Source organism: Microtus pennsylvanicus, chromosome 2 (genome assembly GCF_037038515.1).
Source record: "Microtus pennsylvanicus isolate mMicPen1 chromosome 2, mMicPen1.hap1, whole genome shotgun sequence".
Lineage (NCBI taxonomy): Eukaryota > Metazoa > Chordata > Mammalia > Rodentia > Cricetidae > Microtus > Microtus pennsylvanicus.
In genome coordinates, this window is record NC_134580.1 from 79,185,337 (window position 1) to 79,211,770 (window position 26,434).

A 26,434-nucleotide genomic window follows, 5' to 3' on the forward strand; every position below is an offset into this window, starting at 1 on the left:
CTAGAATCACTTAGGGACCAAGTCTTAACAAGAAATTATCTAGACAAGGTTGGCCAAAAGGGAACTGGCAAGTGGTGCAGGAAACCCAGCCCCCTGTGGACGGCACCATCCCCTAGGCAGTGGATCTTGACCAGTATAAGAGAGGAGAGAGCTATGGAGTAAGCAAACATGCATGCAAGCATCCCTTTTCTCTGCTCTTGTCTCTGAAAGCGAATAGCTGCTCCAAATTTCTGCCACTGTGACTTTCCGGATGTGATGGATACAACCTGTTCTCCCGTAAGTTGCTTTTCAACAGGGTAATTTATCATAGTGATAATACCAGAACAATCCTATTCTTATTATTAACCCAAAGCCATGAACTTAGGTTTATTTATTTATTTTTTCTTGTTTGTTTGTGAGCACACACATGTATGCTAGTGTGTATGTATGTGTGTTTGGGCAGAAATGAATATAAAAGAAGTATATTGCAAAAAAATTCTGAGAGAAAAAAAAAAGGAGGATGTAGTCTTGCCAGGGTAAGTGTTCTGTGGTGAATAGCACTTCATGTTTCCTGTCTGAGAAGTTTCTTGACACCAGGTAGTTAATGTTTGGATGGCTGGACGGCTGCAGACAGCTGCCCATGACTGGTTAGGGCACGAAAGACCCCTTCTCCAACAGTAACGAATAACTAGGTTAGGAAGAATGCAATCACAATTTTCTTTAAGACCACTAGATATCTGTGAATATAGAACCTAAAAGACTTCAGTCTCCAGAAGCAGGGCTTCAGTTTCTCTCCCAGATGAACAAGGTTCAAGGATGCTCGGTTCCTGGGGCTGGCTGCTGAAGCAGGTAGAAGTCGGGGTACCCATGAAGACTGTGTGTGTCAGAGGAAAAACAGAAGCGAGGTTTTTGGAGATCCTATGAGCCAGCTTGTTGTGCAGAAACCTAAAGCGAAGACAATCTCCACCTAGTATTTTCTGAAATGGAGTTTTGTTAATTGATCAGGGTAAGGTTTAGACAGCAGATCTCTACAGGGGTATCATTACAGGGGGTGTCATTACAGACTCATAAACCTGTGGTCTCGGGCCTCACAGCCTCAGAAAACTACAGTGTTTTAGTAATTTTTTTACATTTTATTCCCCCCCCCTTTTTTTAAAAAAAGAAAACAAGCTATCTTTTTTTTTATTTTACATACCAATCCTAGTTCCCACTCCCTCCCCTCTTCCCATTCCCTCCACATACCCCACCCCTATCCCCCATCCACTCCTCAAAGAGGATAAGGCACATACATTGCTTTGGGGAAGGTCCAAGGCCCTCCCTACTATATCCAGGCTGAGCAAGGTAATCCATCCAAAGAGAATAGGTTCCCGAAAATCCAGTACATTCAGTAGGGATAAATCCTGCTGCCACTGCCTGTGGCCCCTCAGTCTGCCCCAGCCATACAGCTGTCAACCACATTCAGAGGGACTAGTTTGGACCTATGCTGGTTCCTTCCCTGTCTGGCTGGAGTTGGTGAGCTCCCATTAGCTCAGGTAGACTGTTTCAGTGGGTGTCCCCATCATGGTCTTGACCTCTTTGCTCATATTCACACTCCTCCCACTCTTCGACTGGACTTGGGAGCTCAGCCCAGTGCAGTGTCTTAGTCTTGGAGACTGGAAAGTAGCGGAAGTCAGAAGGAGGAGGACTCAAAAAGTCGAGGAGAGATTGTAGAGGGCTCCTGGTGCTTGGGTTTCAAGTCATTTGTGGTAGGGTTCTAAGAACCTTAGAATGTCCCAGTTCTAGCTAGAATGTGCCAGTTGCTACCCCTGATCTGACTGAACCAAACTGACCAGTTTTTATCTCACTGGCCTAAGAGAGGAGAGTACATTTCTAGTCAGAAGAAGCGATGAGCTGCTTTCTTTTGGCAAGCAAAAAAGAAAGAACTGCAGCAAAGAGAACAATTAGCCCCCCCCCAAAAATAGTTTCTAGATGATCAAATAGTAGAACTTTCAGACCAGAACTTTGAGTAACTTTTAAATAAATTATATTAAATGATCTATAGGAAACTAGGTCTCTTAGGGACTAACATGAGAAATGTCAGGTGAGAGCTAGAAAAATAAAAGAACAAAGTGAACATCCAAGAATTATAAATACATTATTTGAATGAAGAACAACAAAAATATTAGTTGAAGGGAACCAAGGAGGAGGAAGATAGAGAATTAAAGACAGACCAACAAAAGTCAGTCAAACTGATGCCAAGGCAAGACACACAGAGTCCTCAATGTTGTTTTTTATTAGTGTCTATTAGTTGTATAAAACCCTGGACTTCATTGTGATATTTTAACACATGTAAAAAGAAGTGGATTGGGGGAGGAATTGGGTAAGGTGCAGAGGAGAGTGATGGGGGCTGGATCCAATCAGTCCGGTTTCCTTTTCTACCTTCCTCCAGTTCCTATCTCTTTGGTTGGGTTGGAAAGGCAACTTAATGTGAAAGGGTTCAGGCAGCTTGGGGGGGAAATGTCTCCTGCCTCAGAGTGGGACGTATTTTTGATGTTCAACAGTCATTTTAATGGAAGGCATGACACATATGGTCTAGGAAGAAGGGACTCTGAAATGCTTTGATTAGGAAGGGAGCTGTTGAATTATTTGGTATGGTCACCCATTTGATTAACAATTCACTGGGCACCAGCTTGATACTTATAAAGAGGTGAAAACGACATCATCCCTGCTCTCGCCCAATTGTACTATTAAGTACAAAAAATATAATTCAATCGGCAGTCTTTACAAAGGCCAGGCTGAGTGGGGTTTTAGGTCAAATCACAGCTTGGAAATACGCTCAGGGACCCCTAGTGATTCTGATGAAGACAAGAGTCCCCATCACAGCAAAGCCTTTGCCCGGCACTTCCTGTGAACGAGGCTTTGTTCTAGACACCTTCATGCACAGACTCATTTAGCCTTCACTGCAACCCTCATCAGAGCTATTTTATAGATAAAATCGCTAATGCTCCCAAGTCAGGGACGGGATGGAGTAGAGGGGGTGTTATCACATAGCTGTAAATGTCTGGGCCAAGATACGAATTCAGAAACTTGGTACCAAAGCCTGTTCTCCATCTCCTCCCTGAACTTTCCCTGTAGAACAGGGGCAGCAGAAGTCGTGGATCCGAGAGTCTGTCTGAGGACCTAAAAGGTAATGGTAGCAAGCCTGGAGTCACACACAAGGTTCAGGCTTCTTTTCTGACCTGGCCAGTGCACTTGCCATTTACAGAGCAGTTTTAGGAACCAGTTACTGTATTGAAAACCAGGCTGGAGTTGGAGCTCAATTGGTGGAGCACCAGCCCAAGTGGACCTAGGTTTGATCCCAAGCAGCACATAAACTGGGCATTGAGATGTACCTGGAGAACACTCTCCTGTGACAGGTGGAGAGAGAAGAATCAGACGTTCAAGGTCAGCCTCAACCTCAGGTAGCAAATTCACCACCAGCATGGATTACACAAGATCCTATCTCAAAAAAGAAAAAGGAAGGAAGGAAGGAAGGAAGGAAGGAAGGAAGGAAGGAAGGAAGGAGGAAGGAAGGAAGAAGGAAGGAAAGAAGGAAGGATCAGATTTACTCAAACAAGAAAATAAGAAAAACCACGATGATAGGTTTACTATTGTCTTACCTGCAAATGAGACACACTAGCTCAGACAATACTGAACTCGCCTAGGGTTCAAACCCAAGCTGTTTTCATGGACTGAGGCCCACTTCTTGAGTTATCCTTGAAAGAGAAAAGACACACCAGTGTCTCACTGTCTGGGCAGTTTCTCCAAGTCATTCCCCCCCTTAGATGGAAGATTAACTAAAAACAAAATGAAATCACTTCTCAGAGGTGTGCTGTGTCTCTCTTGCCACTCACTGCCCACACCCAGTGCTAGAGATAGTGAGCTTTGGTAAATGCTGGGGTGTGCTATGGGAACCCTTCCAGCTCTCTTACTAGTCTGGAAATTAAGGAAGACTTCTTTTCATTTGTGTGAACTAGAAGCTGGTGTGTCCGCCTATCCCATCCATGTTGAGCTGTAGCAGTGGGCAAGAACAGGGGTGAGTCCAGGGTTTGGAAGTCTTGGAGATGGTCTGGATAGACACACACACACACACACACACACACACACACACACACACACACACGAGCATGCTTGCGCACAGTAAGACATAATTAGGGAACCTGAGCGTGTCTTCTGGGCCCTGAGCCTGCTCTGGTCCTTTACCGCAGGACCACCTGCCTGGTTGGCCGAGGCACTTCCTTGGCAGGGACTCTGGCTATGTTCACTGTTCTGTTCTGGACAGAGAGGTGTATTAGCTTGTCTCTGCACCCAGATCAGCCAATTCCAGAGGAGAGGCAGAAGTGGGAAGGGAGCTGAGGAAGCCCCTAATGCGGGAGGGAGCGGGGTTCCTTCTCTTCCCTTCTGCCCATTGTCCACTCTCCAAGCACACTTCCAGAAAGTAGCCTCTTTGTCTTTGGTTGGCTGGAAGTTGTTCCTCCTCCTGGAGCCAAATATTCCCTCCCCTTCAGAGGGAGAAGGAACAACATGATGAAGGGCCCAGCCTCTACATCTGCTTTGGAAGCCTGACTTCCTCTGGGGACAGTTCTGAGGCAGGAATAAACCATCCAGCCTCCCCTGCATGGGGCTGGGGGCTCTAAGCCCTCCAGAGACTGCACGAAAGCCTGGAGCTGTCCTAGCTTCACCACAGACACAGACTGTCTGATTTCAGTTTCCACAGGGAGAGAAGGGAAGAAACCGGAAGTAGGCTGGCAGCCTTCAAGCTGCTTCTAACTTGGGGCTCCCAGCAGGAGATTTGTAGGGGGTGCGGGGATCTAACACCTTGCAGGCTGGGAAGCTGCCAGGCTCTGGAGGGCTGAGGCTGTGCGGGGAGGCTGCTTTTTCTGTCTCTCACACCCAGTGCAGCACGTAGCACTTCCTTAGGCTTGCGGCAGATGGGCAGATGTGGGCGAGAAGAGTGAGGTGTGCAGGAAGAAAGTATGTGTGCTTCCGGTGGGGGGTGGGGTGCGCTTCGCGGGTAGTGTGCTGAAAGAGGAGAAAAATTCTTGCGGCTTCCTAGTGCACAGTGAGAGGGTTAGATCAGAAAGTCCTTAAGGCAGTACAGTGTATTATCCAAGACCCCACTACCCAAACTAGACACACGCAAATCTCCGCTTGGCCACCCAGTAGCAACAGCTGGTGATCATTGATTTTTGTTACCACTTCCATACCCAATCTGTTTGCAGCATCACAAACCACAATGACCTAGGGGCTGCTTCATTCACGTCTGACGGGGTTGCTTGAGGTTTGAGGTTTAGAGAGGTGAAGTAACTTATCCAAAGTTGTACAGCTACGAGCCTGAAACTGAGCCTCAGAGGACAGACTTTGAAGTCCCTGTCCTAACGTGTTTTTTTTTTTTGTTTGTTTGTTTTTGAGACAGGGTTTCTCTGTGGCTTTGGAGTCTGTCCTGGAACTAGCTCTGTAGACCAGGCTGGCCTCGAACTCACAGAGATCCACGTCTCTGTCCTAACGTAACGAGGCTCAGAGACGGGCAGAGTCTTCTGTTGGCCATCTGAGCTTGGGAGCATCACATTCTTCTTCCCAGTGTTCGGCATCCAGGCAATGGGAAAGTGAACATTATTTCCCCCGGGTTTGTTATGAGAGTTCCATGAAAAAAAAAAAAGCCTGGTACAGCTTCAAGCCTGAGCCTGACTTAGTGCTTTTTTCCTTCCTTCATTTGAGAAACATTCCAGGTACTGTTCTAACTACAAGCTAGCTAAGGTCCAGCTCTATCGAAGTATGGAGGAAGAAAAGTCAAATGATTTGAGTTGTGTGTGTGTGTTATAAAGAACACAAAATAAGATAAAGTTCAACTAGAATGGGGGCAGGCAGTTCCACGGATGCTCGAGGAAGGGTCTTTGAGTAAGGGGCAGCAGAGGTTAGTCACCAGAGGAGGAAAGACCATGAGCTTCCTAGGATGGAGGAGGAGCAAGTTCAAGGCCTGGTGTTATGAAGGCTGGTTTGGTTGCAGCAGAGTGCAGAGGCAGAAGGGGATTGAGAGTCAATGTGACATGGTCTACAAGGCAAGGCTGTGAATGTCACTGTGTTGTGTGGCTTTCTCTGGGGAGAGGTGAAAGAATGATTGTGCCCTCTAGACAGGACACTGACGTCTAGCTTGGTGAATCGCTGAGTTTACCTGGGTTACTCACACGAAGAGTACATGTGCGGAGTTATTTATAGGAACGTGGATGGCTCAAAGACAGTTGCAATCATCAAGCAAACAAATACATTTCCTAGAATAGACAACCACGCACTGCACAAATGACAGGCTGCTTCACCCCCCAGAGAGTCTTCTCTCCCCAGTAATTGTTGCTACTTTCAATGCACTGGGCAGGGTCCTCGTGAGCCCTGTAAGTTTCTGGAGCATCCTCAGCACTGTAGGCTTCATTAACTTCTTGCATTACAAGCTTCCTTTACTTCATTAGTCTTACCAACTTGCTCTTCCTCTGGAAGGAATGTTTCAATACAGAAGAAATAGCTATACAACACATGGGAAGGGGATCACACAGGGGGGTGACTTTTGGTGAACTTAAATCGAGAGTGATATGATCTGATTTATTTATTCATTTAAGATAAATAAGAACAGGTCTGGGATCTGTGTGGAGAATAGAATGCTGAGTGCTAACGATGTATGCAAGACAGTTTGGAGGAGGCTGGGCCGTCAAAGGGGTCCACAGTGGAGGCAGTGAGTGACACTTCTCATGGCAGCAGTCACCCATCTCAGTGAAGAGACAAATTAGGCATCTTAGTCACAAAAGCCTTGGGTCTCACCCTTGTCAAAAATAGGGTTTAGGCTCTTTCCCTAAGAACACATTCACATCTCTACTGTCATATTGCCTTGGGTGAGCACCTACTGATTTTACTATTTTATTTTAGCTTTGGGATTAGCTTTCCAGAGGGCTGGCTCTGGGATGGAACTACCACATCTCTAGAGTTTGTGATATCTTGACTTCCGCATAGAGCCAGAGTAGATCAGTTTCCCCTATGATGCTCTAGATAGTAGATATTTGCATTTGCTGAGACCCGACTGTCTCCGTGACTTCTCAACTCTGCTGCTGCTGTGCTGAAAAGCCAATAGTGTCCTAGAGGGTGGGCACAGTTGTGGGCAAGAAAACTTGGTTGTTGTTGTTGTTTAATGTCTTGTTCTGTAACCTGGGCTATCCTTAAGCTTACAATCCTCCTGCCTCAGCCTTCCTGGGTGTTAGATGCATAACCACACCCAGATCAGTGAAACGTCATTTATAGCAATAGTAACAGGCTTCATTCGGCTCTTTGGGTCATAATTTGCCAAGATCAGGTAAAGAAAACCATTTATTTACATTACTCAAATGAATTGTTTTCCTATAAAATCACCTGAAAATGTTTACCACAAACCCTTTAACAAAAATAGGGTGTACCTTACTGTGAGTAAATGCACAATCTGAAGAACTTCCCTTTAGGGACTTCCAAGTCTTAGGGTTGTCTTTCGAAACAGTTTATGGGATCAGGGAAGCAGGGATTGGAATGCTTCGGGCTCTTGCTTCTGCTTGTCTTTTATCCATAGTTTGCATTTTTGGTTGACAGACCTAATGAGAGCTTGAACAAGAGGACTTGGGGGTAAGATAAAAAGAGAAAACCATTAATCTAGCTCACCCAGGGAAGATCACTCATCTTTTCTAGTTTTGCACATTGAGGAAGCCTTTATTATGTAGTATGTCATGGAACAAATCCCACAACTGGTCACGGAACAGCTTAACACATATATTGTCTAATGGGGTGGGAAGGAGGGAGGAGCGTTGCGGGAGAGTCCAAGCCTTCTGCAGGTAGCAAGAGGATGAATGAAGTCATAGAGAGGCAGATGGTAGGTGTCATGACTTTACATCAGGCACAGCCTTGGTCTCTCAGTGACAGTACAGGAAAACTGGGATGGTACCGCTCTGTCCCACATGACTGAGTGGAATAAAAGAATTAAATTATGCAAATTTCTAAGATTAAGAAATATTAGCATTCTTCTTCCTTTTATGCTCTTATTTTGTTCTTGAGGATGTAACTAAAGCACTAAGTTCCTGTCAGAATTTCTCTCGTATCTCTTCTGTTGACCTCGTTGTCCGTGTCTAGACCTTTTTTTCTCTTTTCAGGATGTGGCCAGGTTCTTCGAGCTTCAAAGGGTCAGATTCTGTTGGAGAGCTACCCCTTAAATGCTCACTGTGAATGGACCATTCATGCCCAACCTGGGTTTATCATCCAGCTGAGGTAAGGTACCGGATCCAGAAACAAGTAAGAGCCTATGAGGAAACTGGGCTGTGATGGAGGGTCCTGTGTCTTGGTGACCAGGGATGAGACATTGGCACCATTCTTCCCCCAGTAGTTTTGCCTCCTGGAAGCACTTCTCCTTCTTCTATCAGGGGATGGAATGATCTCATCACTCATATAATTTCTGGGAATATTGTTCTTCTTTAACTAGTGATGAGGCATGGGTGATTAAAACCCCTGGTTCTCTGAGTTATGAGCCTTCAGTAAGTATTTTCTTAGTGAACCAATTCATGCCAATGCTGCCACATGCTTCTTAAATAACTTTCTGCCCTTTAAAAGGAGCAACATGGCATCAAAACCGACCAGGAGAAGCAATCTAGACCTCTTCCTAAACCCTCCTTAGCGAAAGCGGACTTGATATGTGGTGTTCCCACAATCCGAGAACCCAGACTTGGGAACAAAACTCGATGGTTGCTTTTTCTAGACAAAAGCTGATCTAAGGAGCCAGTGAGGGGCCTTAGTCTCCTGCTTAATGGACTCTGGGCTGGGCCTGTGGTGATGAGAAATCAGGTGTTAAATATAACAAGTTAATATTTTAGTAGTTCAGGCACCAAGACAAATGGTTATTTCAGAACCTCTGAGAGTGTCTCTAGGACTCAGGGCACAAAAATAAACCTCTCTTAAAATAAAATGGAAGAAACATGTCAGCTATTCGAGAGTCCTGGAGAAGCGCAGAAACATGGGATTCATTCTAGTTACTTAACTATGGGCCTCCTGGCCAGGGACAGCTGGAATGGTGGGGACGCTGGGAGGCATATGTAGAATATTTCTCCAAAGCTCAGTGGTCAGTCCCAGTGCTCCATTTACAGCACCTACCACATCCATGCTGCTGTGCAAATCTCTTTCCCTGCCTGGAAAATGACCCCCAAGCCATCCGCATCCCCTTTCACCTACTGTCACAGTTTTGCTGCAGGGGTCACCAATTTCCCCGAGACAGGGCCTGGATCCTGCCTTGTCTCCCTGCTTCCACTGTGAGCAATGCTACCATTTCCTCCTCTCAGAGTGATCCAACCATCACCCCATTGTTGAAACCTGCCACCCGCTGCCTACTGAACATATAATGACATCTGAACCCCTGGGAATGTGGGGTGAAGAAACTCTGGCTCTCCCTCTCGGCCTTAGCTCACAGTTCCTCCTCCACTCACAGCCTTGCTCTGTTCCTCTTCACTCACAGCTTTGGAGCAGCCTTGATTTTCTTTCAGGTCCGCATACATGCCACACTCTTTACGGCTACTAGGGCTTCTGCATTTACAGGTTCTCCTCCCTCGGTCACTCTTACCTAAGACCTTCACAAGCCTGACTCCATTGCATTGCTTAAATCTTGCTTGGATTTAGGCTTTCAGAGAGGTCTTACCTAACAGTAGCCTTTTTTTTTCTGCATCTGAGTTAATTTCTATTCTTATTGATTTATTCTGCACTTGTCCCAGGTCTCATCTTCATTATCTGTTTTCTATATTAGAGTTTGTCTCCATGACGTCATCATCTGACCTTGAGTTCACCCCCCACCCCCCACCCCAGGATCTCAGGACAGACCTGGGCCCACCTGCTCCTTCTGTCACTTTCTCCCCATACAGGTTTGGCATGCTGAGCCTGGAGTTTGACTACATGTGCCAGTATGACTATGTTGAGGTTCGTGATGGCGACAATAGCGACAGCCCCATCATCAAGCGTTTCTGTGGCAATGAGCGGCCAGCTCCCATTAGGAGCACAGGCTCTTCCCTCCACGTCCTTTTCCGCTCCGATGGCTCCAAGAATTTCGATGGATTCCATGCCGTCTTTGAGGAGATCACAGGTAAAAAGCCCAGTGATAACTGTAGTGGGGATGCCTTGCTCCCTAACAGCACCTTTCTAGGTCTCCTTGCTCATCTTTTTCCAAAGTTAGGATGCCCAGCTCTCAGAAGCAGCCCACATAATGAGAAAAAAGAGAAAGGATGAGGGCTTTTTTTTCCCCCTTCAGCAAAGCTCACCCAAAACTGGAAAAGGACTTATGCCTCCTGCATCCAGAGGAGGTGGTTGGAGCCCACAGGGGCTATGTTATGTAGGTATGAGGGTGGAGCCTGGGATTTGTATCAAAGCTTTTGACTCTAGCAACCATGTGAAGAGGCCACTCATGGTGAAGAGTACTGGCTTTGTGACCAAGCTGTGTGACTTTGGAAAATTTCTTCTGCCTTTCTGGGCCTCAGTTTTCTAAGAAATAATAAAAGGAAGAAAAGGTGGGAAGGTCCTTAAAGACACCGTGGAAGAGGAAGCTTGCACAGTCCAAGCACTCAGAACCACCTAAGCCAGGAGCCTGGAAATGAGCATGGCAGGTCTTAGGTGGAGCCCATGCTCCAGGAATAGCTCCCGCATGTGTTCAAACCAGCAACCCCAATTAAACTCGGTGGGTCACAAAAATAAACAAAGCCAAAAAAGATAGGAAAGCAAGAAGGGATTTAGGAGGGGGCAGGAAAGGCTGAGAGGGGTTGGAAAAATTATCAAACTGCACAATATTCATTAAAAAATTAGAATTAAAAATACTTATTTTATGTGTATGGGTGCTTGGTCTGCATGTAAGTCTGTGTATGATGTCTAGGTAGCCAGGGTGACAGCAGTAGCTCGTTATCTCGTGGCCCTGTGAGTGAAGAAGCATCTTCCCCCTCTGAGGAGCACTGGCGGACAGCAGGCAGTACCACCTCTTGTCCCTCAAGCACCCCCAACTGTTGACTTACTCTTGAGTTACTCCCTCTGGCTAAGGTCACCTGTCCCAAACCTGTGTTTTGAAATCTGTCCCGCAGGCCCTGTGCCACATTCCCTCTTCTCTGCTCCCTTTCTCTTTTGCCATTGAACTATGGCTTTGCTCTTTGGTTGGCTACCCTGGAGCACTTCTTTTCTCCACTATAAACCAACTGCATTGTGTTTCAGACTCTAGTCATTGTACCCTCTCCTTCACATGGCCTTGATCTAGTAAACAGGAAGTCCTCTGTGTCTCTGTAGCTCTCCAGGGCCCTTATTACTGTTTCCTTGAACTGAGCCAAGGGATACAGTTCTCCTACATGAGCATACATGAAGATAGAAATGAAGGCTAACACATACATCAATGTTTCCCATTGACCTTTGCAGGAAAAGAAAGTCCCTTAGATGCTCAGTAAGCCACAGGTTCTGAGCTTCGGTAAGATTTGAAAAGACAATATTATATGTATTCTTGAAACTTCACAAGCACATTAGGCCACTGAGCTAAGAAGTTCTGCAGTAAAGAGATCTGATCCCTCACCTTGAGTAACACTTCTGGGGGAGTCTAAAAAAATCCATTCAAGGGCAGGCGGATCTCTGTGAGTTTGAGGTCAGCTTGGTCTACAGAGTGAGTTCCAGGACAGCCAGAGATACACAGAGATTCTGTCTTCGAAAAAAATAACAAAAAATAAAACAAAACAAAAAAAGCTTCCAAAAAACCCCAAGACCACAAAACCATTCAGTTCTGGTTTAGTGAAACAGTGAGCTTTTTAGGGTTTCTTGCAGGAAGATGGCGAGGGGTCCTTACAGGAACTGTGCCACTCAGGAAGCTGCTCACTCAGGAAGCCACTCACTCAGAAAGCATAGCCCAGCTTGGTGATGGCCCCTGAAGGCTGCATCACTGGAGTTGCCTCTGCAGTTGCAGACAGCTACACCAGGGAAGAGTTTCCTTTATCCAGCATTTATTTGTTCTCTGGTTGTAAAACCTGGAGGAGGAAACTGCCCAGTCCCCTGGGAGAGAGAATGCATGCACAGAGCTGTTTCACTGTGTATACTCTGTGGTTTGCGTTCTCTGTATGGGTGGTGTTGGTTGTTTTTACTCTTTGGCTCTTCGGGGGCCACCGCCCAGCTCCCAAATAAATAAATATGAAGACTTATTCTTACTTATGAATGCCCAGCCTTATCTTGGCTTATTTCTAGCCAGTGTTCCTTAACTTAAATTATCCCATCTACCTTTTGCCATTGGTCTTTTCCCCTTTCTTACCTCTGTATTTCTTACTTTCACTATTACTTCATGGCTGGTTGTGTGGCTGGGTGGCTAGACCCCTGCCATCCTCCTCTCCTTGTTCTCTTGCTCCTCAACCTCACTTCTCTCTTTTTCTCCTTTTATTTATTCTATTTGCCTGTCAGCCCTGCCTATCCTTTCTCCTACCTTGCTATTGGCTGTTCAGCTCTTTGTTAGATCAATCAGGTGTTTTAGACAGGCAAAGTAACACAGCTTCACAGAGTTAAACAAATGCAACATGAAAGAATACAACCCATGTCCGCATCATTAAACAAATTTCCACAATATAGACAAATGCAACACACCTTAAAATAATATTAAACAACATGTGATACCTTGGGCACACTTTTAGGTGTTTCATACATGTTAAACAGCATCCACATCATTTGACACTTAATATCTGTGTGTTTTCTGCATTCTAAATCACAACATCATGAATTCAGTAAGATGAACAATAACATTGTAAGAAGTTGGTGAAAACACATTGGTTCAGATTACAGGTTTGGGGAGGTGGACGCACTATCAGAGGTGACACTGGCCGATGCCTTTCTCTTTCAGCCTGTTCCTCGTCCCCTTGTTTCCATGATGGCACGTGCCTCCTTGACTCAACTGGGTCTTACAAGTGTGCCTGCTTGGCTGGCTACACCGGGCAGCGCTGTGAAAACTGTAAGTGTGACTCTGGGTGTTAGTGGGGTATGCAAAGGGATTTGGGGGTTACAGCACTTTGGTTTCTTGTCGTCTCCAGTGGTGTGTCTGAGATGGCACATCCTATGGGCACCGGAGTCATAGTTGTTGACATTGTTGTTGTCATCACGATGTGTGTGTGCCTATGGAGGCCAGAGTTTGATGTTGGGTATTTTCCTTTATTGTTCTCCTCCTTATTTTCCTCCACTGAACTTGGAACTCATTGGTTGGCTAGTCTGTCCAGATAGCAAGGCTGTCTTCCTCTTTGCTTCCCACAGCACTGAGACTGTGGATGTGTCCTGTCATAATGACTTTCAAGGAAATGCATCCTAGGAGTCCAGCCTTAGGCCATCATGCCTTCACAGTGAGCAATTTATGCACTGAGCCATCTCCCCAGTGTCTCTTCCTTCCTTCCTTCCTTCCTTCCTTCCTTCCTTCCTTCCTTCCTTCCTTCCTTCCCTCCTTGCCTCCGTCCCTCCGTCCCTCCGTCCCTCCGTCCCTCCCTCCCTCCCTCCCTCCCTCCTTCCCTCCCTCCCTCTCTCCTTCCCTCTTACTTTCCCTCCCTTCTCTGTCCTTCCCTTTCTCCTTCCCCTTCTTTCTTTCTTTCTTTCTTTCTTTCTTTCTTTCTTTCTTTCTTTCTTTCTTTCTTTCTTTCTTTCTTTCTTTCTTCCTTCCCTCCCTCCCTCCCTCCCTTCCTTCCTTCTTTCTTTCCTATGTCTTTTTCTTGGTTTGTGTGCCAGGGATCAAACCCAGGATTTCATTCATGCTGAGTACACATCTTTCCGCTACACTACAGCTTTATTTCTTGTGTCATGGATTGACTGTCCCAATAGATCTCTAGCTCTTTGGTTCTTATGGACAGTCAAAAGCAGAGTAATAGCAGCCCTCAGTAACCTGGGGCCCTCAAAAAAATAGAATCGACTCAAACAAATGACTCACGCCAAAGCAGCAGGATTTTTTAAATTATGTTCTTGAAAAGGCAGGAGGTGATTCTCTTCTGATACTAGTTTTGAGCTTTTATCGGAGAGAGCAACTCTAACTCATTGGATTTAATTATACATATCACAGGGCATAGCCTTGGCCTTGAGGAGTATGTATACCATAATATCACAACTTCCAACTCTCTATGCGGTACTGAGGATCTTGCTGTTGGCAAAGAGAAACTTCATTATCACGTCCAGAAATCATTTATTATGGTATCTGGTAGCCAAGATCCTATGTATAATGTGTGTCCTCACAGAAATTTGAGACCTAAAATTAGTGCCACTGTCTACAGCTATCACTCTTCAAAGAGATGTGCAGAGCAAGAATGAAGGTTTGAGGACAAGAGAGGAAGATAAAGTCCTGAGCAGCGCTCCTCAAAATAGATCCAGAGGTGGGGTGTGTGCCAGTAAGGCCGGAAGGACAAGCTCCCCAGAGGTGCTTTTACGGCTTGGGAGAAATGATCTGGAAATGAAACAAAGTCAAGCAAAAACAACTTCAAGAAAATCCCCAGGCCCACTGCTTGCTTGGTGGTAGTGAAATATGGAATGCCAGGGAAGTGGAGGCACAGTACTGGGTTCTTCTCTCAGCAGAGCAGTTGGTCACTAGGCAAGACAGTCCTAGGGGAAATGTGGACTCAGGCATGCTGTCTTAGTTAGCTTAAATGTCAACTTGACGCCACCTAGAGTCACCTGAGAAGGGTGTCTCAGCTGAGGGATTGTCCAGATCAGACAGGCACAGGCCTGCCTGTGGGCATTGTCTTCTATGTTAATCAGTCATAGCAGGGCCCGGCCTGGCACCGTTGTCTGGGCTTGTGTTCCTGGGCTCTGGAAGAAACCTTGCTAAGCCTGACCCTACAAATGAGACAGAGAACAGCATTCTTCCCTCATTTCTGTTGCATTTCCTTGGGCAGGAGAAAGTTTCCTGCTTGGAGGTAATGCAAGTGGCCCTGCTTTCAGGCTCCTGACTTGAGGTCTTGTCTTGTCTTTTCTCAATAGTGCACCGTGACCTGGAAGTGTAAAAGCGATAAACCTTTTCCTCCCTAAGTTATTTTGGGTCCGAGTGTTTTATCTTAGCAACAGAAAGGAAACTAGAACATATGTCTGGCTTCCTGAGCAGATGCTCTGTGTGGTTCCAGGAACCCAGAGAGGATCATATAGGCCACATGATTCAGTGGGGGAGCGAAAGGAGAACCCAGGAGCAGGAGAAAGGGCTTCAAGGGCAGAGCACCAGCCATGTCGTCTCCAGTCATTCCTAACCACTGCACACATGTTCTGTGCTCCGCTGCTGTCTGAGAGCCCCCCGGGAAGGTGGTGTGTTTTTCAGGGGAATGTTTACTAGCATTTCTTACAAGCAATGCCATTTCAACCGTGGGTCTCTGAGGACGTCACTGTGTTCTGCTAAAATCTCTGGTTTGGCACAGCTGACCTGAGTGTCACTGTGTAAGAGGCTGAGAAGATGATGCTGAGATTCATGGACACTCCCTTAGTTGAGGCTTCGGTGTAATGTGTAAGGCAGATGAGAGCGGTGTTGTTTCCTTCTTATTTCAAGGATTTGTAAACATGGTCTAGACTCTCAACAGCAGCACACTCTGAGATTCAGAAGGGGAAATGAAGAGAAGGAAGGCTTGATTTCTGAATGACTAGTTACAGTTTTGAGAGACAGAGGTAACACTTGAAAAAAGCCAAGCATGGCCACATAAGCCAGACACATTTAAGAACTGTTTCAAATCAGGAGAGAAAAGCAAATTGTTCCAGATGCTGTGACTAAGCTGTGCAGGAGTGGCTTGGGGGTCAAAATGGATTTTTTCCCCCTGTAAAGTTAGTCTATCAAAAGAAAAACAAGCATCATGAAAAAAGAATGTAGCAGAAGGCATGTGGATTGATTCATAAATGGTCTCAAATTCCTTTAACTACCAGGGAGGTTGGGATGTAGCTTTGTGATGGAGTGCAGGCATAGCACGTGCAAGGCCTGGCCATGGATTTCCAGTGCTCTAAACAACCTAAAGTCACAAACAAATGAAAACTGCAAACAAACAACCACCACAACCCCCTAGGGATATGGTCAAGGGATTTAATTCTCCATTGCCAGTTTTCAAAATGCACTTCAGAAACTGTGATCCCCAGTACTATCATTGCAGCTGGGTGAGAAGTTGAGTGTGGGCATCTCACCTGTCACTTGCTACCAGCCATCTGCGAAATTAAAGTTTTATTATTTTCTGTAAGGTCCAGGTCTGATTTTCCTCATAGGAAGCCCGGGGTGAACTCTAACTCACTCGGTTGGCAAAGCATCCCCAAAATCCAGACAGGCAGTTGACCTTGCTCTTTCAGAATAGATCTTAGCCATTGTTCATGGCAGTCTGTCCATGAGGAGAGTAAAACAGAGCAGTTGTGTGTGTGTGTGTGTGTATGTGTATATGTGTGTGTGGTGTGTGTGTATGTATATGTGTGTGGTGTGTGTATGTTTGTGTGGTGTGTATGTGTGTATGGTGTTTGTGTATGTGTATGTGTGTGGTGTGTATGTGTATATGTGTGTGTGTACGTGTGTGTATATATGTGCATGTGGTGTGTGTATGTGTATATGTGTGTGGTGTGTGTATGTGTTTATGTGTGTATATATGTGTGTGGTGTGTGTGTATGTGTGTGTGGTATATGTATGTGTGTGTATGTGTGTGTGATATATATATGTGTGTGTATATGTGTGTGGTGTGTGTGTATGTGTATGGAGTGTGTATGTGTGTGCTCACGCGCATGCATGTGTGTGTACTCCTGTTTCCCTTCTGAGGATATCAATGGGCTGGAGCAATATTTCCAAAGGGAATTCTTTCAAAATTAGCAAGAGATGCAAGCAAGCATTTGGAGACTCTCCAAACTCCAAAATACCCAAATTGGACCTGGCACTTGCTTTGAAAAGCAGCTTCAAGAATAGCAAAGCCCGCATGGACGAGAGTCCAGCCCTTTATAGATGCGCCTTTAAGCCTGGTCCCCAGCAGACTCAGAGTCGGGAGTCAGAATCACACATTTCTTATACAGCTTGTGATAGCTCAGATGCAGATCCTACCTGGTGTGGTGAGAGTCCAGGTGACTGATGGCCTCTGCTCACCAGAGTCCTTTCCTCCAGGTGAGGTGCATCTGCTCCTCCGTTCCAGACATGGTCCTGACATTAGACACTCTCATTTCTCATGCCTGCGGATGGGAGTAGAATAGGAATAGATTTTTCCACTTCATTCCCGAAAAAGCTTATACTTTAAAAAAAGTCAAATAGGGGTCTGAGAGGTCACTCCATGGGTAAAATGTTGGCTACACAGTGTGAGGACCTGAGGTCAAACCTCCAGGGCTCACATATAGCCAGATTACTGTGCACATCGGCAATCTCTGTGCTCCTAAGAGGCAGAAGAATTCCTAGTGGTGGTCCTAGTGTATGCAGTGTGTGTGGGCAGGGGTGGAGAATCCCTGATTCAAAGGTGGAAGGCAGCAACCAATGCTGGAGGTTGTCCTCTGTTTTCCACATATGTGCTATGACCTGTGCATGCCAACATTCACATTTAAAAATGCATACACACACACACACACACACACACACACACACGCACATCACACACAATTATTTCTAAGAGCTCAGGCAGCATCAGGTATATAAAATAAAAGTGAAGTATTATTTTTCCTGACCCATCTTTGTTCTCAGAGGAACCACTTTGAGGAACACTAGGATTTATGTTTCTCAGGTTTTTTTCTAAGATAGGCAAAGTTAAGTTAGTTATTGAAATCATGTTTTAAACCAGGGATTCTCAACTGGAGTGGCTTTGCCCTCCACCTCCACACACAGATGGCATTTGGCAATATTGGAAGATGATTTGGATGCACATTGGACGCGGATGCATCCTGTGGGCTGAGGGGTGCTGCTGAACGTCCTTCAAGACACAGGACAGGCTCTGGGACTGGAATTCAGCTCCGGGCCAGCAGGAAGAAGCTGGGAGACTCTGTATTAAACAAAAGTAGACGAAAGCACACTTACAAATTTTCAGTGTGTTGTCAATGTCCGTGGCATAGACTTTTTTTCTCAGCAAAATGATTGCTCACTGTTCTATGGTGAATGTGAAAATGTGCACCCGTCTAATCCTTTAATGGACTTGTTACTGTGTGAAATACTGTGTTATTATGAAGAGGGCTCTCTGTCCAGAGGGAATGCATGCTTATGTTTTTGAGAGCCACTGAAGAGGCACTGGAAGATTTGTTTTAAGCAATCTGATACCATCTAGGGTTGCAGAAATGGGTTTGTTTTTTTTTTCTGCTGTTTAAAGGATCAAAAAGGCAGGGAAACCTGGAGAGTCAATGTTTATTCAAAAAGAACAAGTTTATTAGAGTTTAAAAGAAAAAAAAATCCCGGTCAGGGAAGCACTAAATCTCAGCAGCTGTCCGGAGGATAATAATGGAGAAGGGTAGGGGGAGGACATATCATTTGAATTGAGCCAGCACGGAGGGCGGCCATTGGCGGCAGACGGATGGTGGGGGAGTGGGCTTTAGAGGAAGGACGAAGCCCTGAGTGTTGGGGAAACAGAGCTGGGAATGGCATAGAAAAAAAGAAAAGTTAGGCTTTCCTGAGTGACTCAGGAAAGCAGATAGACTTTGCTCTGTAACAGAGTATGCTGGGCAGGAATTCTGGGAAGGGAAGGTATTGACACTCTTTAAAGGGGTCTCTTTAGCATGGTTTAAAGTGAGCCTGCCTCCACAGGGATGGTCCCTCAGCCAGGTGATTGAGCGGCTGTCTGGGCTAATTCCTTTATACTTGGGGTAGCTTGGAATGGGAGGGCCTGATTTTTCTCTTGACCATAAAGGAACCAGTTTTCCCTTAATGGACTTACCACTGTTGTGTCAAATCTACAGGATGCTGCTTAATATAACTGTGGCTCTTCAAAATAAGAACTGGGACCTGTATTTCAGAAACTAGAGACTATTCTCAGCAAACTGGAAGTGGGTTTCTACTCAAAGGAACCCTCAGTCTGAGGAGGAAGCTCCTGGTTTAGATGTATGAGGTTTGACTTCATTCCTGTGGCCAGGAGGATGTCAAAGCCCCTGACAGAACAGCCCATAGACGTTAGCTCTCAGCCTCACCTTCCCTGAGACCCTTCCCAAGGTGGAAACTTTTCCCCTTCTCTTGAGTGACCTCGGAAACCTAACTAAGGGGAATGGCCCCTCCTCAGCCCTCAGACTCAGCTCATCTCCTGCCAACACCCTCAGCGACCTCCAGGATCCCCCGGGCCACCATGTGAGAAAACGGGGCCTTTCTTTCCTCTGAGGGTTCCTGTTTCATTGTGTGGAGCACAAGGAGAAAGCAAGTCTTCTAGTAAATGGTCTGAAGCTTGTTTTGAAAGAGTGGAGAGTGAGAGATTCATCGCCTGCTCCAATTTCCATGTTGCCTTTGTTCCTCTGGCCCAGTTGACAGAGCTGGGCTTTCCCTCTGCATCCTAATGAAGGCCGATGAAATGGGCTAAATCTTCAGTCACAATGTTCACACTGCAGGCTCTGACGCTGCTCGGAACAAAGCAAACCAGTCCTCACCAATTAAAGTAAAACGGTGGATCTAAACTCGCTGGGGCTTTTCGAGTCTCAGGAGGTTTCCCACTGGTCTGTCCCAAGGACCAAGGAGAAAGAGCAGGATAAGAGGCGCACTTTATTCTTGAGCTTCAAAGCAGCAGCCAGAGTTTCTCATCCAAATGAGCCACTGTGAGCTTTGGGAGGGTCCATGGAAAGACCAATGCTGATGGGAAGAGACTGTAGGAGACCCCTAGTGGACAGCAGCCTTGTCTCATCTTAGATGGGTAAACCCAATGGGGTGGGTTGATGTGAACTGTCCTGAGATCTGGCAGGTGAGGCTCTGAAAAAATTGGACTCATCGCCCTTTAAGGCCTCTCACCATGTGCTTGTGGGAAATGGGTACATCTTTGTCTAAAGGGAGGTGGTGCATGCCAGCATGGAGGCCTTGGAATTCAAGGCTAGTTGACTTTGGATTGACTATGAGTTAGCGTTTCCCAGCCAGCCAGCCAGCCTTGAATGAATGGTTTAATGTGTATGAGCCTCCATTTTCTGAGTTAGAAATTTCAGAAAAATAATACCAGGTCATTTCCATGACGTCTCTGTGGATTAAGTTTAGTGATCTATGCAAGGCAGAGTTGAGTATTAGGAGCCATTATTTTAAAATTATTATTATAAATGCCTCTTTTAAATATAATGTCATTTTAAATTTATTGTAAAGTTCCAATGAATAAATCACTAAAATATTCCATGTTGTTTATAATAATGACAAATGACAGTAATGTAAATGACACATTAGGATAGAATCTCATTAAGACACGGTACATGAAAGAAAAAAAGACCATATATTTTACCTTTCTTTTTTAATTTTATAATTGTCTAATTTCATTCATAAACTAATTTTTAAATACATTTCCTTCTTTCCTACATAGCTAAAAAAATTTAAACTTTTATTGAAAATAGATTTTTCTCTCCTATGATACATCCCAACCGCATTTTCTCCTCCCTCCACTCCTTGCTCCTACTGTATAGTTAATGGACTTTTATGTGATATTTCTATCCATACATATAGCATCATTGATCATGGCCATCTGCCCTTCAGCCCTCTTCCTCCTCCCTCTGTCTCTTGTTTCATGTAGGGTGTGTAATGGAGGGGGTGTTTTCCTAGTCAGAGCTCAGCAAACAGTGTTCCCCACAAATAGGAGAAATAGGTAAAGACATAGATATTACTCTCTAGCTGAACTGCTCCCACAACCATGGGATGGAGCCGACCACGTGGTCAGGGCCACCTGCTTTAGGGTTTCTCAGGCTCTGGGTCCATCTGCCTGTTCCTTGTCCCTGTCCTCTTGGCTTTTGTTTTGGCAGATGAAGTCACGGAGGCAGGACTTAATGCAGGAGGCAGATCTTATGTAGGTCCTGGGTTAAGAGATAATTCATTAGAGTTGGGATGGGCTGTGGGCCTACAGAGAGTAGAGAAACCAAAGAATTAACCTGAAATGGGCCAGGTGGGGAGGGTGGTGGTGACGCACAACTTTAATACCAGCACTCTGGAGGCAGAGGCAGGCTCATTTCAGTGAGTTCAAGGCCAGCCTGTTCTACAAAGCAAGTTCCAGTGCAGCCAGGACTGTTATACAGAGAAACCAAATTAAAAAAAATAAATAACTTGAAGTGGAAACAAGCATTCCTGAGGCCCAGCCCCAGAGGAACTCCAGCCCCAAACATAGGCCACAAAACTCCCATCATTTTTAAAGACCTGCCTTGGGGAACAGTCTTCACATGGTTTCTACCAACTTCAAAAGTTGAAAACATCTTCTTTGTAAATTCCAAGGCATTCTTGTTGGCATCCATGTGGTAAAAAAGAAGTTTTTCTTGAGGCAGGGTCTTGCTCCTGTCATCCAGGCTGACCTCAAGTTTGCAGTCCTCCTGCCTTAATCTCTAAGCCCTGAGATTCCAGCGATGACCACTGTGCCCAGCTCCTCTCGTGTGTGTGTGTGTGTGTGTGTGTGTGCATATACACAGATTTCCAGATGTGCATGTAAAAGCCAAAGTCAACTAGGCATTTTTCTCAGAGGCCATCTATCTGGTTATTCAACAGTGTCTCTTCCTGACCTGGAGTTTTCCCATTCAGCTAGCCTGACTGGCTAGAAAGACTCAGGGTTCCTCCTGTTTCTTCTTCTCCAGTGCTGGAATTACAATATCATTCCATATACTTTTTCCATGTGGGTTCTGGGCCTCGAACTCAGGTTCTCATGCCTGTGTGTCAAACATTTTCCTTCCTGAGCTCTTCTGCTGTCTCTCCAATCCTACATCCATCTTGACTATGACTCAAAAAGCTCCTGAAATTTGGGAGAAAATCAAAGAAGACTGTTATATCCAAGCAGATCCAGAAGCAGATCCATCAAGCGCCTCCTATCACAAAAGTGGCCCACTTACTCTATCACAATAATATGCCAGATTGATTTGAACAACAACAAAAAAATTAAACAGCTAAGGCTTTCTGAAAAATTGTCAGTGTTGACCGTCTCTTGGACACGGGCAGTTTTAAATAGGCCATCCAAGCACCGGAAAGTAGAGTTTGAAAGACACAGTGTACCAGAGGCCCAAGACAATACTGATTAAGATCAAATAGCCAATTAAGGCCCAGTCTCCAAATTGCTGCTGGATGAATAAATAGCAGTGTGTGCCATCCAAGCCAGCTTCACATGGTAGCACCTCATTCACACCCACACAAGGCTGGAAAGCATCAAGGAAGCAGAATTCTGCTGGCTGGAAAGGGATAAAAAGAGGTTTTGGTGAAGGTTGTATCATCAACTAGTGTTATTATTTCTGTTCAGTGAGGACCTTCAAGAGAGTAAAACACACTTGTTTCAGTCCAGAAGCACCAAATTCAAGCATGAACACAACAACAAGAAAAGTGTGGAGGAGAAATAGGCCATCGTCTGCTTGTCTCTGAGCACTGGCTTCGTGCTGAGTCAGGTTTTAGAATAACCTTGGTGAGGAGGCTAATGCTTTGTCCAAACAAAGACCGAACTGTTACAGGCTCTTTCCTTAATTTTGGTGAGGTTGGGTGGTTATAAAGAGTATGCTAAGGATTGAAACACCTTCCATCCCAGCTCCTACCACAGCTAGATCATAGGGTGACGACTTGTATTGACTTCAGGCCCGTGTCCTTTGCTATGATGCTCTGAAACTCTCACAGGGAGAGAATACCAACCCCAACTTTTGCTCAGTGATTAACTAGGCCTTCTCAAGTACTTCATGACTAAAATTTGCCAAAAAGCAAATAGACTTCTTCATTCATCATTTTGTGGTTCATTATAGACCATTTGTGAAATCAAGAATGACATAAATAATAACAATTGATTAATTAAAAATAATAAGAAGCAGAATAAAAACAATAAAAATAGAAGAAGGTATTGAGGAGATTAGACAAAGATGACCACAAGTTTATCTAGGGGTGAAAACATTTATTTTATTCTGACCCAGACTCTTTTCTATATCCTGTGTGTGTGTGTGTGTGTAATCCATACATGCATACACCTAGATACACACTGACTATATGACTATGAGACTGAGACACCCCATCATCTGCTGTCTGTAAAGTGGAGACCCAGAAAATCTGGTGGTGATGTTTGAAGGTCAGAGAGCCAATGATGTAGCTGGGTGAACAGAAAGCTAGAGGGCCAGGGCTTCCCAAGCTCCATGAAGAACAGCATTTTTCCCCAGATGCTGGTCAGGAAACTACCATGTTTGATTTTGGCTGTGTTGCATTTTGGGCTTGTTTTGGTCTCATCTCTCTTTTCTATGGGAATGTTTACTCTGTGCCAATATTAGAAGTATGGATTTTTAAAAAAATTTCACAGTGGCTCTTATGTCCCAGAGTTTGTCTTAAGTCTCAAAAAATCCTTTGAGTTTTTGAGCAGAAGTAAGAAAATGAAGATTACTGAGACTTAAGGAATGGGCTGAACTCATTTTGATTTGTGAAATGGATAAGAACCTTGTAGGGGCGGGAGGGCATGCCGTGTTTAAAAGTCATGTGTTTGGGCATCAAGTTGACAAGGGATGGCTTGTGATGGCTAGGCAATTAGATCACCATCTGTTTGCATTTTGTTATTTGAAGGGTACTTGAAATCTGAAACATCTATGTTGTTGATTTGTAAACTGTCAAACTGGAGACTTTATGTTTGGTGTTAGTGCACGTGTGCATATGTGTAAACACAGATAGATGGATGGGTAGAAGGATAGACAGACAGACATGCCTACTCTTATGTTCTTCTTCAGTCCCTGGGTAAGGTCCTGGGAATGAGTAGAGGCCACCGCAATACTTGTGGAAAGAAGCAATGTTGTCTCTGAAGGATTTAGGACCTTCTTAAAGATTTATTCAAACTGCTACCTAGCATTTTTCAGACAGTGTGGCACGCAGCTGCTCCTATCCTGAGGAAGCATTGCTGAGTCTGTTCTCAATGGCTCCTCCTCTATAGCTTGTGGACTCATGCCTGATATACAGGCTGCCCTCCACTTACTACGACATGTGTCCTGGTTAAGTAGCAATCACTGTCTAGTAGCTTAGAGATGGCACAAATGTGATAAAACTGAGAACTCTAACTCCAAGTCCCCAGTAGTTACCCTGGGCAGAACATCTAAATTAGAGTCTGGCTCTATTTCATTTGGCGTCCTACCTGTAAATTAGGAAGCTTTCTTTCAGACCACATGGCTGGCTAAGTGGTATTAGCAGTTCCAGCAGTTTTGCCTCATGGAATCTGTGCTGCCATCCCTACTAGAGTCAACTTCTGTTGTCATCTGGTGTTGGCTGAGGTCCTTCACACCCTGCACAAATCACTCACAGCCTCATGCTACTTCTTCCTTAGCCTGCTACCCTTCAACGTGATCTTAGAACAAAGGCATTAGTCACAGGCAAGCTGATGCTAACAGAAAAGGTGTGTGTATTTATTCCCACACCTTTACTTGTGGTGTCTTCTTTTTCTCTATCAGAAGGAGTTGAGTCAGTCAGCCTAAAGAAACTAAACTGAGTTTTTTATAATGACAACCCTTAAAAATTCAATCAAACTATGAAGATTCTTTTTTCTTTATTTTTGTAGGGCTGGAGGCTGACATGTAGGAGGTGACATTTGCTTGGGAAGTGCCCTGCTATCGGGTCGTATCCTCAGACCTCTTGCTATGTTTTATTTTGAGATGGCCTGGCTGAGTTGGGCTGATACTGAACCCCTGCTGTAGCACAGGCTGGTACTGAACTTGCAGAATTCCCCTTCTCAGTTTCCTGAATCCCTGGGACAGCAGGTCTGTGCCACCACGCCTGGATAAGGGGGTTTCTTCATTGAGAAATATTTTTTGCTTGGTAGAAATCAGACCCAAAGAATAATCAGCTTGATGGGATATCTTGAGTCCTTTTCATATGTAAGTGCCTTCTAGGAGAGGTTAGGCACACACGTTTAGTAGAATAAGCCACAACTAACATCGCTTGTGTTTCTGGTTTGGATTTGAAAGAACCCCTCTGTCTGCATACATGAGCTCACGCAACTGCACGAGACTTGCACAGAATCCAGCCAGCTAGTTCCAGCATGGATGGGGGAAGAGCTCATGAAGTCCCACTCCTAGCTGAGAAACTCCTGCAATTGATGACTGAAAGAGTTTTCCTCAGGGACACAGTCTGTAAAAGTCCCCACGCTCCTGTAGATGGTCTCATATCCATGCACATATAGGCAACACTAACCACGGTTGAGAGAGAGAGAGAGAGAGAGAGAGAGAGAGAGAGAGAGAGAGAGAGAGAGAGAGAGAGAGAGAGAGAATTCAGTTAGGAGGGAAAGGTGGTGGTGGGGTATAGGGACGGAATTGGAGATGACAGAACAGGGAGCAGACTTGGTCAAAGCACATTATATTCATGTATGTATTTCTCAAATGATAAAAATGTTTTAAAAAGATATAGAAAAGCACCTGTCAATGCCTTTTTCTTCTTGGCATGAGTGAGGGTGACTTGCTAAATACATAGTGATTGATCACTATTTCTCCAGTCCTCCAACAAATGACATGATGGGTTTTAGAAAGACAGAGTAAGTTGGTTTTTTGTTCCCAGAAAGCTTTGTAACCACTCTTGTCTACAAATCTGAACTTTGAGTCTGGAGATCTAAGCAAAAGAAAAATGATAAATATTTATAGAAGATTATTGCAGTACATTAAAATTCTAGATTCATTCATAAAATATACTTCTTCTGTGGACAGGAATATTATATGGATAATGAAAGAAGGGAAGAGGGAGCAGGTTGATTTTCCATGACTGGGCTCTGCCCCAGGGCCTGCTGGGTAAATGGGTGAGGGGATGGACGAGGTAGCTCCAGTATGAACTTCCTTCCATCACAGGCAGCATGACTTTATCTGAATGCGGGAAGTGTACCAATGAACCAGTCTTCCTGAAGACAATGTCACAAGGTCCTAGCATTGCCTAATGCTGCCATCTTCGTGTCCACTGCTTTCTGGCCTTGGTCACCTCAGCTGTCAGTAGTGGTTCTTACTGTGCCAATCAGAAGGAAGAAAAGCAATATAACTTTATTTGCTCTAAATCAACTTAAACCTAGCTCAAAGATCTATAATTGGGAATTCAGTATTGGTCATTGCAGGGGTCTTCTTCATGCCACAGGTTGTGTAGAATCATGCTATGTAGACAGCATTAAATCACCTGGGCAAGTAAGGCTTCTTTCTTCATCTTGAGGGATCCCGTTTTCTACACTACCTGAGCAGTTCGGGTACAATAGCTTGGCTGGGGTGAATCTCTGCCTTGGAGCATGAGAGTGCTTATGGAAGCTGTTCACCTTCCTTCAAGAACTCATTACCCAGTCGTGTTCATGGGCTCTGAAACAATTGCCTCGCTAGGTTCCCATCACTGTCTACAGAGTCAAGAAGGGAA

General features: G+C 45.0%; 1 protein-coding gene across 2 annotated transcripts in view; it reads left to right on the forward strand.

Annotated features, from left to right (window-relative positions):
• Pamr1 (peptidase domain containing associated with muscle regeneration 1) overlaps window positions 1-26,434 on the forward strand; it is an 87,318-nt gene that overhangs the window by 43,829 nt on the left and 17,055 nt on the right. Inside the window, exons 4-6 of one of the 2 annotated variants that reach the window (XM_075961538.1) lie at window positions 8,151-8,265; window positions 9,900-10,117; window positions 12,878-12,985. In XM_075961538.1, the coding sequence (XP_075817653.1) occupies window positions 8,151-8,265; window positions 9,900-10,117; window positions 12,878-12,985 (441 nt within the window). The remainder of the gene's footprint in view (window positions 1-8,150; window positions 8,266-9,899; window positions 10,118-12,877; window positions 12,986-26,434) is intronic. The other variant, XM_075961539.1, reaches the window with a different exon arrangement.